The sequence below is a fragment of the Ixodes scapularis genome, unplaced genomic scaffold (genome assembly GCF_016920785.2).
Source record: "Ixodes scapularis isolate PalLabHiFi unplaced genomic scaffold, ASM1692078v2 PGA_scaffold5__190_contigs__length_132052651, whole genome shotgun sequence".
In the NCBI taxonomy this organism is placed as follows: Eukaryota; Metazoa; Arthropoda; class Arachnida; order Ixodida; family Ixodidae; genus Ixodes; species Ixodes scapularis.
This window is the reverse complement of record NW_024609880.1, coordinates 129,188,742-129,204,321: the sequence shown is the minus strand read 5'-3', so window position 1 is coordinate 129,204,321 and position 15,580 is coordinate 129,188,742. Positions and strand designations below refer to the sequence as shown.

The following is a 15,580-nucleotide window of genomic DNA, read 5'->3' as shown; positions in this document are numbered from 1 at the left end:
TTTTCATGAACGAAGGGCCACGTTCATTTCACAAAACGCCTAAATTAAACCTTATAATTTTGCTTCTACGATAACCGTAGCAATAGATTAAATTGGTCGTCAGCCTTAAAGAGGGGCATAAAATGCCATGTCTGGATTTCTTTTCCTGGCTATTACGAATAGCCAGCCCCAGAAAAAAGAGCCATGTTGTCAATTTGAAAATACCACCATATTTTAGCCACCCCTTTTTCCCTTCTTCTCCTTTGTTTTTACTCGTTCTTCTGCTCTGGCGTTCAAGCTGAATACTGGTAGAATACAATGCATAGATAAATAAAATATTTCTTCATAATGCTAATATGCATCTCAATAGCGTAGTAGATTCAGATTACTGTCAATGTGGCTCATAATGGGAACGAAGCTTGAAGCGTTAAATATGGCCTGACGATGTGTCTTTTCTTTCGAGAAGTTGGGCATGATCCCTGCGGGCGTGCCTTACAGCGCATACAATAGACATCGTTCTAGAAATTTGAAGCAAATATGTATACCGATCGTTGTACTCTCGTTCTTTTCAAACAGATCCTCGACTTGGAGGCCTGGTCACGTGTATGCCCGCATGGGATGGCTTGTCGTGTTGGCCTCGGACACCAGGGGAATCCGTGGCGCTGGTCTCGTGTTTCTCGTCCCTCAACGGCCTGGACTACGACACAAGCCGTGAGTTTATTCAAATGCACCTCAGTTCGCTTTTTGCGGGGCCAGTGCACCAGCGCAGTGTACACTCAGAGGCGCCTGAGAGTAGACTCTACTCTGAAGCGTCTCTGAGTGTACACTGCGCCGCAGTGCTCTCGGAACGCCAATCAGTGGTTTTCGTTTCATCGGTTAAGCAGACGAGAACGGCCATCCGGGTCCTTGTCCAATGGCCATGGCCCATGCGTCATCAGTGTCAAGAAAGGGGAGGCGGGCGGAGGGCACAATTCTGCCACTGACAAGACTGCACGCCTCTTAATTGGGGTAAAATAGCACTGGCGTTTTCAAACTGATTTAAAACATAATGGGTAGATTCAGGCATATGGCGGGTGCAGCCTAAGAAATGCCTGCGCGTCTACTTACCCGCAAAACACTCAAAGAGCCGATCATTGCGATCTAGGAAATCAGCTCAGCGAATGATGAGGCGGAACATCTGTTTGGACCTTAGAATTAAGTCAGACTTGATTTTTAGGTCTAAACTGATGTTTAGCCTCCTCATTCGCTGAGCTGATTTCCTAGATCGCAATGATGGGCTCTTTGAGTGGTTTGCGGGTAAGTAGACGCGCAGGCATTTTTTCGGGTATAGGCACACATATAAGAACTTTTATTGGGGAGAAGAGAGCGCGTAACATTACAATGGGGAAAGAGGCGATGGTAAGGATACATTTTGGAAGACAAAATTACCAGCAATACCGCGCCTCCAGGACGCAAAATAACAAAGATAAATGAAAAGTAATTCGAATATTCGAGGATGTGTGCTAATAGCGGTAAAAAGAAGTGTATTTCGTATTGTCATATTATTTCAAGCTCCAATTTTGAGTCAGCCTCTGTTTTTATTACATCATCTTGCACAAAAACAATTTTTGGGGTCTCCGACCTCCAAGTTATACCGGCATATTTTCTAACGAGCTTCATTCTCTCGGCTTTAACTTGCCTACCATGAACTGGCTAAAACTCAACAGCCAGTAGGTTCAAAGAAGCCAGGGATTTTATCGATCTATGCTTAAATTAAAATTTCATCCGAGTCGTTGACGAACCTACATGTGAAGAAAATCTCCCTGATCTTGCTCTTACGATGACCCCGGTCTGGTGACATCCATTAGCCAAACGGATGATTTTAGCAACCACAATTTTCTGACCGTGGAGTTATAAAAAAAACCACCTCAAAAATGATCAGGGACTATCCCAAAAACAGCTTTGACACAATAAACAGCGACCTTACTGCATGTCTACCCTTATATACCACAAGCCTTTACTAGGTCCGTAGAACAAAATTACTTACTTTTTTTTTTTAACAAGTTAAATAATCTCGTAGTCATATTTGTACCCACTGTTCATAAACGGGGCTGCGGTTGCAACCCATGGTATAACAAAGCATTAAAGTATCTCGACATTACACAGAATTGCGATTGTACAAAAGGGCGAGGTGTCCAGACAGCGATTATGTCTGGCACGGCTACTTTTCGTGTCTTAAAGGGATGCTGAACCTAAATTCGGATTTCACAAGATGAGCTTGCAGAAGTGTTCAGCAGGGCGCCATAAACCACGAAACATCACTCAAATAGCCACATCTCAAGCGGATGGCCGTATTTCTGGAAAATAAAGCAGTGAATGGGGGAGAATATTGACGTCATCTCATCGCAGAAGATTTGAGAAGGAGGAGAAATGGCCTCGCTCCCTTTCATCTCCGCGCCCTCGCGGAGTCAAAGCGAAAAGAGGAGGAAATGAGAATCGCGAGGTCACGCGTCTTTGCGGCCTTCTGCGAACGCGCTCTTCTTTTACAAAAATACGACGGTCCGTTAGAGATACCGCTTTATGACCGACGTTTTGGGATTTGTAGCGTCCCGCCTATCGATTCTGCGTTGTTTTCTGAATTTCGATTTTTAGTTCAGCATTTCTTTAAGACCTACACTCAGGACCTTCGTCTGGCTAAACATAAGTTCTTTACTGAATACGTTTCAAGTATCCTACGCAACAAGCCAAAAATTTCTGGAAGATAATCTCTCCTAACTATCACTCCTCCTCCATCCAGCTAACTGATGAAGATGGAACCCGAATATCTGAAACAGACTCTGCCACAGCTTTAAATGACTATTTTTCGTCGGGTTTACGATAAAAGACGCCAACGTTCAAATATTCCCATCATTATTACGCCAGTCTATTGAATCTTTTGTCATTTCAAGGGCTGAAATTATGAAGTTCCTTGACAACTTGAAACTGCCCCCTCTGGAGGACCTGATGACATCACCCTTAAATGTTTCCACCATACCAAAGCGATTTCTAGCGAATTTTTCTGCCTACCATTTTCACAGTCACTATCACAAGTATGCCCGACTGGAAACTGGGCAAGGTTGTTTCGGTCTTCAAAAACGATGGTCGCTTTTCAGCCTCGGATTACCGCCATATATCACTTACATGCGTAGCCACAAAACTAATCGGGCATATTATCTACTCAAAAGTTGTATCACATCCTTAGAGAAATTATTTATTTTACAACCAGCAACATGTTTTTTGTAAAGAACAGTCTTATGAGACTCAGCTCGTAAAATTCACCCACGAGTTCTACGCTAATTTCAAATCCAACCATCAAACCGATGCTTTATTTTTGGACGTTTCGAAGGCCTTCCATCGCGTTTCCCATCGTCCCCTGCTTGCTAAACTTTCATGCCTCAAAATTGGCTGTCGCACTCTCCTGAATACTTTTTTTTCGCATTTAGTTTACTACAGTTAACAGTTGTTCACTCACCCAAGCAGAAGTTACCTCGTGAGTCCCCCAGGGGTCAAACCTTAATCCTCTACTTTTTTTTTTTTTTTCATTACTGACTTTTTAGACAAAATTTCCTCAAACATCCGCCTTTTCGCTGACGGTTGCTTGTATACCGTGAAATTGTTTCGTTGCAAGACCATCTCAACTTCAATATGACGTGGAAGGAATCCAGGCATGGTGCACTTAGTCAGATATAACATAGGAAGTGCGAGGGGGAAGGGCGCAAACTAGGAAAGGTGAAGTGTAGAGGGGCGACCTCCTTTCCTCAACGGCTTTTCTTGTGCGCACCCTTTTCTTCCTCGCACTGTCTTTCTTATGATGTATCTGACTATAGGTGGTTAATGACATTAAACAAATCAAAATGTAAGTTAGTTCCGTTCTCGTGAAAACGACAAGTATCCTAGTTCTCATACAAATTAGAAAATACCTTACCTCGGTGTGACTTTAGCAAACAATTTCACCTGGAACGCTCACACCGAGCTTATCTCCGCCGAGGCGTATCGGTACCTCGGCTACATGTGACGAAAACCAAAATCCCCCCCCCCCCCTTTCTCGGTTAGTGTATCTTGTTGTCTGACATACATTCGACCCCAAATTGGAATATGCTGCGGCCTTCACCAAATCTACTAATCAAATCATCTCGAAGCAGTACAGAATCGCACTGCAAGGTTTATTTTAAAGAAATACAATTGGTCGACGAGTGTATCAGCCCTCAAAACGAACTGAACCTTTCTTTACTAAACGCCCGCCGCAAGATAACACCCCTTTGCCTCTTTCACAAAATGTACCGCTACCTTGCTGCGCTCCGAGACTCTATCCTCCTCCACTTCAGGCGATCCTCTTCGCGGATCAATCACCCATGTCACGTTTCCCGCATCTCAGACAGCACAACCTGTTTAAACTACTCCTTTCTCCCTTACTATTCTAGACTGGAAAGACCTCGCCTCATATATTGCAACACAGGCAGATCCAACTGACTTTCCCCGCGCCCTTTGTTCTCACTCTTGTTAATGTCCATTTTGGCGTCTTACTTATCTGGTACTTACTGGCTGTGTTATGCACTGTCATGCTTCACCTCCCTGTTACTGTGCTCCGCATGTACCCAAACCAATTTGTGTGTCATTACCTTCTGACCGTGGCGATGGCCGCGTTGTCATCCAACATTCCATGTATTCACTTATGATCGTGTTATAGTTTTATCCTCTCGTGGTTTTGTATCCCACCCCCTTCAAACAGGGGCTCTTAAGGCAGTTTGAATGAATAAAATTAATATATGCCGTTCCTCACAAAGCAATCAGCACCTGCCCGGTCCTACTGGCTTGTCCCTGTCCCATTTTTGCTATTTTATTTGTAACGAAAAATGCATCAACTAAGCAAGCATTATTACAGGTAACCATGCTACTTGCTTTCAATTCATTTTGACGAGAGAACTAAAGGACTGATTTTCTCCATTAAAAATGTTTAACGCCATTTTCAGTATTGTTTTTAGATCGTAATGTTTACCCCCAGAAGGCCTGAGAATAGCAGCCTAAGTTTGGTAAATCTAGAAGCCTAACTTAGGCCTAATAAGGCTTTGCTCCAAGACGTTGGATACTGCCGAGGTGCTTTTCTTTGTTTTTCTGTGTTTTTTTTTCTGGTTTCTCGCATCATTCCTGAAGTGCAAGGCATTTATAGTTAAAGATACCGTGTATCAGCTAAACGACCGGTATTAAAGCCAAAGTCGGACGCTTGTTTGGCCATTTAAGCCCAATGTTTTAAGCTGAAAGCCGAACATCGAGAACCGAAGCCTAATTCAGGCACTTATCTGGTAAAAGATTATCCACCTTGACTTTTTGAAGGGTTTTCAGGAACCTAAATTGCGTGGCAAAAAACTAATCTCGTCTCAAAGAATTGTGCTACGCACCTGGGCGGCCACTTCAAAAATTTTACAAAACAGCTTCCACAAGTCTCGACCCATTAAACGGTTAATTGTCTGCGCTCTAACTATATGGACGTCCTATTAGCCTTACAAATGGGTTCGATGCCGTAGCGAAATGCCGCCGCACGCTTGAAGATTCTTTCGCTGCATCACAAACAGCCTCCGTGATGTTCCAACGTTTGGTTCGAAAGAGCATCAATCACGGTAAGACCGGAAGGCTCTTCAGGAGTTGGGGAGAGCGCCGCTCCCGGAGCAATCGGTTTGTTCGTTTGAAACTGGCGAGCGTTTCCGTGTTGCGCTTTTTAAAACACCCGCCATTCGCTCCGAGGTTTTATTAAAGCATAAGCCGCACGACTGCAGAGACTTCGATCATACACTGACTGCGACGAATTTGACAGAGATCCTATTTCAGGGGCGGAACGGCACTGACAGTGGGCCATATGCCTCAGTGGATTGCGGCCGCGAGCGTAATGGGAAGCTTGAGCATGTGACGCGATGAAGCCACATACGCACATTCTTTTTGTTAACACGCTTTCTGTGCGTCTGCTTTTTCACAGAACACGTGCACGGCAGATTGTTACTGCGATTTCTAATAAATACTCGGCGAGTTCACTTTCGTGCAGGACATAGAGACAGATAACCACGGTGAACAATAGAACTTACAAACTTTCTTAGAGTGTACTGACACTTTAAGAAACTCAATAGGGCGTGGCGAGGCTCGATCAGCTTATTATCGCCCTCAATAAAATTACGGCATTAGCTGATCAGACAGAAATCAAGAGAGCGAATCCAGACACAAGGAGCGTAAATATAGTTTATATATTTATTTATTTATTTATTTATTTATTTATTTATTTAATAAATACCCGCTGCACCTTTCGGAGTTACAGCCCAAACGGGGGGGGGGGGGGGGGCGGTAAATCAAGTAAAGAAAGATAAATAAACAGATAACTGTCTTCAACAAGCTATGAACAAAGCATCACGTAGACATAGAATACATCACATTTCGCAACAGTGAAATTTTCCTATATATTTTGTGACTTTTAATACATCTTTTAATATTTCGTGACATTAAAGCATCCCAACACATTTCGCGACATTCAAGAAAGTTCCTCACATTCGTGACAAATCAAACGAAACACGAAGCCCTATTTTACGGAGTACAACGAGGTCTGCAGATTCTACGCATGAATGTAATTACAGTGATGTCTCCTTAATAGGGACACCTCCGTTCCCCAAAAAAAATCGTCCATAGTGTGAGTTGTCTATAATAACGAGACAAAAATGCATGTATTTTCCCAGCTTGTCCCTGAAAATATGGTCCATATAACGGGGTATCCATATTAACGGGGTCCATGTAAACGAGGCATGACTGTATAATCCTAATGTGTTAGTCTGCTGTGTGGGATTAATTTTTTACGCCATCATATCAGTCGAATGAATCTACCGTTTTTAAAAACAGTATAAAAGGCATCGTTTTTGACAAAACTTGGACAGCCGCAGAAAATATTCCGTTCCACTGGCTAACCGTTTTTGTGTTGTTGTTTTTTTTCTAATGTTTAAAAGCTACAGTTTTACACCTATATTCACGCACTTCATGAATATGATCCGCACGCGCGGATACGTAATATGAGGAAAAAAAGATAGTTATCACGTCGGATGCCAGTCAGGGAGCGAGATGCACTGTGGAAAAACTTCAAACAAAGCCTTGCTTCGCGGCATTCGAGTGTAGTACTCCATTTCAACATTTGAATCGAGCGTGTCGCACTAAACTGTAGCCGCAATATTTTGAACTTTTTCTTATTTTTTTTTTCATACTAGGGGGGAGGGGGGGGGGGGGGTCCCACACGGTGCAAGCATATTCTAATAGGGGTATCATGTATGTTCTATATAATAAATCCCGCGTAACCTGTGGAAAGTGACGAGTGTTTCGATGTAAGAAATCCAAAGATTTGGAAGCTTTTGCTAAAATCTACATGCCGATGCCAAATAAACGATGATGTAAAATAAATACATAAATACTTATATCTTGAAACCGTTTTTAAATGAGCGTTGTTGATTTCATAAAATATAACTGCTGGTTGATTGTTTTCTCGAAAGACAGTTACACTGTTATATAAAAATTTAATTTCATTCGCCATTTTCTGCTCTATATATCTATATTTTCTAGATCCCTTTGAATGATTAAATTGTCAATATCACATGTCACTTCTCTATATAATATGCAATCATCTGCGAACATCCCCATGCATGAAGTAACTGACTTATCAATATAGTTTGCATAAATTAAAAATAGTAGAGGTTCTAAAACGAACCCCTGTGAGACTTTTGGTGTTACTTGTGCAATTTTTTTTGTATTCTCTCACTTTTACTACAACATACTGGCATTGTTCGTGTGAATATTTGGATGACTTCAAAATTAATTTTAAAATACGACAAGTTTTTTTATCAATAACGTATGAGGTACCATATCAAATACTTTTCTAAAATCCAAGAAAACACAGTCGACGGTTTTATGGTTATTCATTGCTTCAGCCAAATCATGAGCGAACTCGATTAACTGCGTGACGCAAAACAACCCCCTCCGGTGGCCATGTTGTTTCGAATTCAACAATGACTGAGCATCCATGTGTTTAACATTAGACGTGTGCAAGATGTGTTCAAATATTTTACAAAAAACGCAAGTTAGACAGAAATGGGACTGTAATTTAAAACGATGCTACGAGGCCCAGATTTATGTACTGGACGACAAAAGCTATCTTCTAGCCATCTGGTGGACAACAGTCATTCAGTGACTTTTCAGAAAAGATTTCCGGGTATGGAGACACTGAACGAGCATAATACTTTAGCATTGCTGTCGGCGTGCAATCAGAGCCAGCAGCCACGTCCGGCTAAGCTGTCGGAGATTATACGTGACTTGCACTTTCGACACATGAACGGCCATTGGGACTTTCTGCTGAGCGCGTACCTTGTGCAACTGAACATCACACAATTTGTGTTTTCTCGTCAAGAACAAGTAGGACTGACCACTGGTATACGGTGCGATGATTCCGCGTACAAGCCAGACATGGGGAGAGCAAATGACAACGCAAAATCAACCTGCCTTTTCTTGTTGTTGTTATTTTTTTCTTTCATTTACTGGACAGGTTCCATAAATCGCTGCAAGTTTCACACCGCGCGCTCTGCTCTGCAGGAAACTTGACACGCTCGCAGATTTTTAGGACGATAATGCCAAAATACGCTCTAAGCAAATTCCTAAGCATGCACGCTGCCGTCGCTGGCGAACGGCCAACCGCTGCCATTTAAAACGCACGGTCCACCGAACTCAAGGAGCGACTGAGCTGGAAAATAGCCCAGAAGAAACTCCACAGTTCTCCTTTGGATTTAAATACTCTCACGTAGCATTTCAACGTGAAACGGAAATAGATGATTGCACAGCTTGGTTTGTTCTATATTTGTTTTCCATTTATTTATTTATTTATTTTAAATTCGGAGCTCTCGTTTTATTTTCACTGACGTCCCTTGGCGCCAAACTGTGCAACGTACTATCGGGTACGACTGCAATGCGAACAGCGGATCGTCTGGCCTTTGATACGGGCTGCGCAACCGAGAGGCGACGAGATGGAATTTGAGCTCCAGCGAAGAACTTGGTAGCTCGGAAAGTCTTTCTGTTGTAGGTGTTCTGACCCGTACCCTCGTTCCTATTCTTTTTTTTTTTTTCGACTACAAAGTTCATATTGTAAACATTTTTCAAATTTTTAGTGCTATTTTTCTGTACTGAGTGAACAATGGGTGTCGATCTTTGTACGTATAGAGCGCGTGTTGGTACATTCTGCTCAAAAAATACGGTAAAAAAGAGTAAAAAGGTCCTGGAAGTCCAAAAGTAGTGCTTCGTTTTTGCGAAAGCTACTCCCAAGATCTCACATTTTGCTAGTAACACTTTGCTTCGCGCAGTTGCTTTTAGGTTTCGGTGACATTGAGGCCAACCCCGGGCTTGATGGCATCAAACGTGACAAAATACTCGAGATGCTACACACGATTATCTTGGACAATGCAAAACATTAAAAAAAAAAAAAACCTCAGATAGACTAAACCAGCTGACGTCGTGGAACAGGGACTTAACAAAATCGGGTTTCAATACTAGAAGGTGTGGTAGGCGAAATCACAGAAGTAAAAAAAATCAAATTAAGCACACAAACTAAGTGGTTTCAGAAATAAGAGAAAAAACAAAACAAGTACAGCACTTCAAGACTGAAGTCTTGAAGTGCTTAAAGGGACACTGACAGGGTACTTCTGCGCGCCCAGGTTTTTATTCGTACATGACATATGAGAGCCCGACTACACAGAAAACAATTTGTGGCTCGAAATTCGTTTTCTTTCCGCCTGAAAACCGCCGATCGAGAACTGACCGGTTTGAGTCGCGCCCTCTCTCTCTCTTCTCCGTGGTCACGTGCCGTTTTCTACGGTTTAGACTCAACCACCGTAGATAATCGAAGTCGTGGGTCATCGAAGGCACACACTCAGTACTAAAAATAGAGAAGAAATATGATACCGATTTTTTGAGGCTTAAAAAAAAAACTGCAAATACGTTGATTAAAAAAAAAAAGTTGAACAGCCAAACTTTTTCCTTTATATTTGTTCTTAGTCCCCAGTCCAGTTTCGGTTTCAAGCAGTAGCGTTTTTTTTTTTTTTTTTATTTTTTTTTTACAAAAAATATGCGTGACGCTGTGGCAATCTAATGATTGGGTAGTCTTCTGACACCATAATAAATCGTGTAACAAAAGGAAAGTAATAATTTTGCTGTTGTTGTTGTTGTTGTTGTTGTTGTTGTTGCTGTTGTTGTTGTTGTTGTTTTGTTGTTGTTGTTGTTGTTGTTGTTGTTTTTTTTTGGGGGGGGAGGGTGTTAGTGTTTTTTTTTTAATACCTGTTCACAAAAAGGACAGTCCTCAAGTTTTATAAATCTGTTAAATATTTCTTTTCGGTTACAGAACTCGTGAATATGGTTACGCGATGTACTGCTGCTGTTCTGGACCTTTTTTGTACCTCCCATTCTGAAAACATGACTGTGCGGGTGATCGGTGAAATTAGCGATCATCGACTTGTTTATTTCAACTATAAAGCCGTTAATACTAGCAAAGTGTATTTTAAAAAAGGTCATATATGATTATTCTAAGGCGAAAATCAATGACATCGAAGTATCTTTGTCAATTTTTTTAGTACACTGTGGAGTCCAGTGCCTGGAGTGATCAATAGAACATAGTTGGTTATCTATAAAAAAAAATTCCAAAACGTGAGAATTATGTTTTGAGGTTGGTTATTACCCCAAGTGAAAGCTTGCCCCGGTTCTCGTAAAACGTAAAACCTTAGATCATAAAAAAAATATATATATACTTTTTCAAACGGGTTAATTATTCGGATACAGAGCATGACTGACTAGTGTATTAAGTATGCACGCGTTTATGAAAAAAATTAAGTAAGAAAAACGAAATACCATTTTTTTTAACCATGACTTGACTAGTATATTAAAACGGGTCCTAAGAAGTTCTGGCGTGTGATTGATCCCAAAGAAGAAAAAAAAAAATTTTTCGTTACTGCAATAAGGTGACGTAACACTTTCTCCTTATCAATCAGCCTAAAAATTTAACACTTTTTTAAGTTGTTTACCGATGAAGTTCCTTATTTAAATTTCACGACGCAAAAAGCAAACTTTGAAATGAATTATCTTAGCATAATTATTGGTGGCATCGTCAGTGCTGTCGAGCATCTACTGGTAAAATCAAGTCCAGGACCATATGGGGTGTGCTTGAAATTGCTTAAACCAAGGGTGGGTCAGTCGTTCTGCTTGCCCGCCTATTATGGCAGCCACTTGACGCTGCCTTTGTGCCCGCTGAACGGAAATGAGCAAATGTAGTCCCAATCCGTAAATCCGGTAATCGTAACTGTGCATCAAATTATACACCTTTATTACTTACATCTGCTCCATGTAAACTTTATAATGCATAATCTATTCATCAGTAATGAGCCACCTTGTTAGCAACAATATCTTTTCCCTAACCAGCATGGCTTTCAACGTGGCCTTTCATGCGAAACCCAGCTATTTGAATTAGTAACGGACCTCAACACCAGCATTAATATAGGAATCCTCGCAGATCAACGCAGTTTTTATAGATTTTTTTCAAAGCTTTAATGCAATCATGTTCCACACAGTCGTCTTATAAAAAATAATACAATATATTGAAATTATTGAAAAGGTAATTTCATGGGTTCCGGAATATCTCAATAATCAAAAGCAAACCGTAACCATAAACGACATAAGCGCCCCCCCCCCCCCCCCCCCCGACCCGGCTTTCTAAACGTAAACTCTGGAGTACCTCAAGGATTCGTCCTTGGTCCACTGTTATTTCTAATTTATATAAATGACCTTCCTAACAATCCTTCATCAAAAATTCGCCTTTTCGCACACCACTGTGTAGTATACCGTCAATGATCTAATCAGTCAGATTGAAGTGTCCTACAAGGAGACCTAGACAGCGTCATTGTTTGGTTTGAGACATGGCAAACGCAAGTGACTGGAAAAACTAACAAAAATAATGACATTTACTTACCGTGTTTCCATGCTACATAATGATTATACTATCATCAGTTCGAAATTAGATAAAGTAACTTTATACCAATATCTGGGAGTCCATCTAACTACCAATCTTTCCTAGAATGCTCACATAGAGTGAGTACATTCTCAAAGGGACCATGAAACGATTCTGAAATCGAATTTCATCCACCGATCGTCGTAAGAGGTGTGAAAAGAAACACGAAAACACAAAAATAGGGCGCCAAAAAAATTCTTCGCCATAGAACTTAAAAAAAACTGTACTCTTTTGCGCCTTCTTTCCTTCGAAATCTCTCTGCCTTTTCACTGCGATGCATCCGCGGAACCGCAGCACGTCAGCCGAATCCACGTCGCCTATTGTGCAAGAGCCTACCTCACCAGCATCGCGATCATAAACAATAAATAGCCGGCGAATGTTTCCTAAACGTTTTGTTAAATATTATTCAGATCCACATTTTGTAGCATAATTAGAGATGTAACGAAAATTGCCAAATTTGATAATGCTGAGAGCCAAGCACCATCTATCGTGTGGTAAACGAAGCAACTACTGCGCTTGCGCAGTAGGGCCGACAGCGTCGCTCAGTTACTTGGTCGTGACGACCAACGAACGTTTATTTTTCTACGTGTTCTTCTCGCGCGTCCCGACTTCAAGCAGCAAGAAAAAAGTACTTGAAACAGACCACGACGAACAAGAACGGTAAACCCACAAACACCCGAGAAAAACTACAACGGCCACGAATCCACCTACCCCGACCAAGCGAGCTCGGCAGAATGTAGGCCTAGCAGGTACTCCGGGTCGGCGCAGCATTGCTTCAATGGTACTTGGCCAAGACCGTCTGCCCACGACCGGCTGGCGTGCTGAATGAAATATGCCCGCGCAACCCTTGTGGGCCCTTCCCGTATTATAGTTTGATCGCTGACCTCAATTTTAGATTAAGAGGTGAGGTCAGTCTCTTCCCCTTGTCACCTCCGAGGCAATGTTGACGAACACTGTTGTCGAAAAGGGACTCTAGCCGATTCTATCTTCTTCTTTTGTGTGATATAGAGCTCAAATAAACGCCGTATGGATTACCTTCGTAACACGGCATGCACTGCGATGTGTCCATGGCTGTCGCGGCGATGAGAGGCGCCGATTCAGAAAATACGTCGGAGACATCAGCGCCATCAGCGCCATCAGCGCAGTACAACCCTACCGGTGCACCCCCAACTCGCCGCCGCTAACGCTCCCTTTCTCCTACTGCCGAGAGAGCTTCCGGTTCCTGTGCCAGAGTACGTCACGACCGTCAAAATTACGCCGCAACTTGTTTTGCAGTCAGTTGGAGAGAAAGAAAAAGTCGATATTTCATTAATTTTTTTTGTGTAGAAGTTAATAAACCGAGACGAAAACGGATGCCTGTTCGGCATTTAGTGAACGTTGAAGGTTTAATGTAAAAGTTATCTGGCAAAAGTAAAAAGGTCATTTCATGGTCCCTTTAACAGAGCTAACCAATCTTTAGTGTTTTTAAGAAGGCATTTGTACATGGCAATAGAATAAGCTAAACTACTAGCATACGCTACCCTGGTTAGATTTAAGTTATAGTACGCATCTATAGCTTCGAACCCCCATCAAAAGTATTTAATTGACAGGCTAGAACAAGGCAACTCGGTTCATACTAAAATTGTATACACCTGTAAGCGTCACTCGGCTTAAGACATCAAAAGGATTATTAACCCTCCAACAGAGAAGATATCTCGCTGGGCTATCCAACTTCCATAAAATCCATCACACATCAACTGAATTTCGTGAAAGTAACGACGTCACAATCACTCGTATTCTTCCTCGTCATGATCACCCTAAAAAAGTCCATATTCCCTTCGCCAGAACTAACTTGTATAAAGTAACTCCACTACTGTAGGCTACGGCCGACTGGAATGGGTTGCGAAGCGAAATTGCTCTCACCAGAAACCACGACGCGTTTGTAGCGTGAACCTTTGCCCTTGACAATCACTTTGTGATTATTTTTTTTTACTCTTGAACACCACCTGTACTTTTTTGTGTGTGTGTGTGTGTGCGTGACCAGCAGTCACGTTATCCTTCGTTAAGCTTTATTTAGCGTTGTTTTGTGTCCCTTTTTTATATTTTTTACAACATTTGCGACTATGTAAAAGTTACATGTATCCCCCCTCTATGTAATGCCCCTCTACGGTCCTTTAGAGGAATTTAAGTAAATAAAGAAATACTCGTTTTCACCTCAAGAAGAGTAGTAAAAAAAAAGTACGACTTCAATGGATTCCAACTTGTCTCCGATCCCACTTTCCAAGATAGCGACCTTTGTATTCATTGGAAAGGGAACCGAGCCCCTGAAAGCAGCCTTTGTTTCCATCGGAGGGGGAATCTAATCCCCGAAAGGTGGTCTTTGTTTCCATCGGAGGGGGTAAACTCTAATCTCCCTCTCGTGGCTTCCACAATGCTAAGTCAAAGTCAAAAGATAAAGCAAATATGTACAGAAAGGCACGACCCTCCTCGCGCGTTGGCCATGACGTCACGGAAACGATTGGACGCTATTGGATGCGGAGGTGGCGGAGGGTTAGATGATTCCCTTTGAGTGGCATTTGCCGCTACCTTCTTGACCTGTAACTTACTAGTTTTTGTCGTTCGGCGCTGTCCTACCTATATTATGTATGACGAAGATATAGTGGAATTGCGTTACATGAACATAAACTGTGCACCAGGTGATAGAAAAACTCTAGAAATACTCTTCTGAAAACGTAATGCCGTTCAATACGGAATAAAGTTAACGCAAGTATCAAGATTGCAAAGCGAAACTGCTACGCTAACAAACCTGGAACTCGGTGAGCCAGCTAACTGATAAGTTTGACGAGCGTGTTCGGCTAATTGTTTTAAACAGAAAGCTTGTACATGTCTGTCCCTGTCTTCCGTTAGTGGTTTGCTTTCTTCGTACTGAATAAACAGCTAACTGGTGAGGCAAAAAGAAAAACGAGCGTTGATGATACAGCAACAAAACAAAAACGGTAAAACAACAGACCCCGCCATTTAATAGCAGTTTTATAAAAGAAGTAGAACTTAGAGATGAGATATAACAAAATCAAATGCCGTCAACAAACCGCTTGGAAAACGAATGCTCTTTTAACATCAGGTTGTGCATGCTGCTATTGACTGCTCAAAGTTGCCCATGGCCTTGAAGTTCCGTGTGCCCTCTGAGCGGTCACCCAGCTGCCAAGACACTTTGTATCTTAATGTGCGATCAATCTGTCCGATGACACGACTGCAACAAACCTATAGGCCTTGTTTTTAGATAATGACATTTTTGTTTGATTTTATTACTCGAAAAACATGCATTTATCTTATGTATTCACTCAATGGACAGTACACTGCCGCCCAGGCCACTTGACTGTTGGCAGGCACTTAATAAAATTATATATCTCTCAATCTCTCCACCTATCATGACTGAACAATATCTACGTAAAATAATAAGTTTAATGTCAATAAGAAAACGGGCTGGCATTGATTAAATTTGCATAAGAAACCTTTCTGCGAACTTCAAGATAATAAAATACGTTCTGG

General features: G+C 41.8%; 1 protein-coding gene across 1 annotated transcript in view; it reads left to right on the top strand.

Annotated features, from left to right (window-relative positions):
• The window catches only part of LOC8030997 (diuretic hormone receptor), a 275,430-nt gene that overhangs the window by 190,802 nt on the left and 69,048 nt on the right, over window positions 1-15,580 (top strand). Inside the window, exon 3 of the mRNA XM_042293803.1 lies at window positions 556-690. Coding sequence (XP_042149737.1) covers window positions 556-690 — 135 coding nt within the window. The remainder of the gene's footprint in view (window positions 1-555; window positions 691-15,580) is intronic.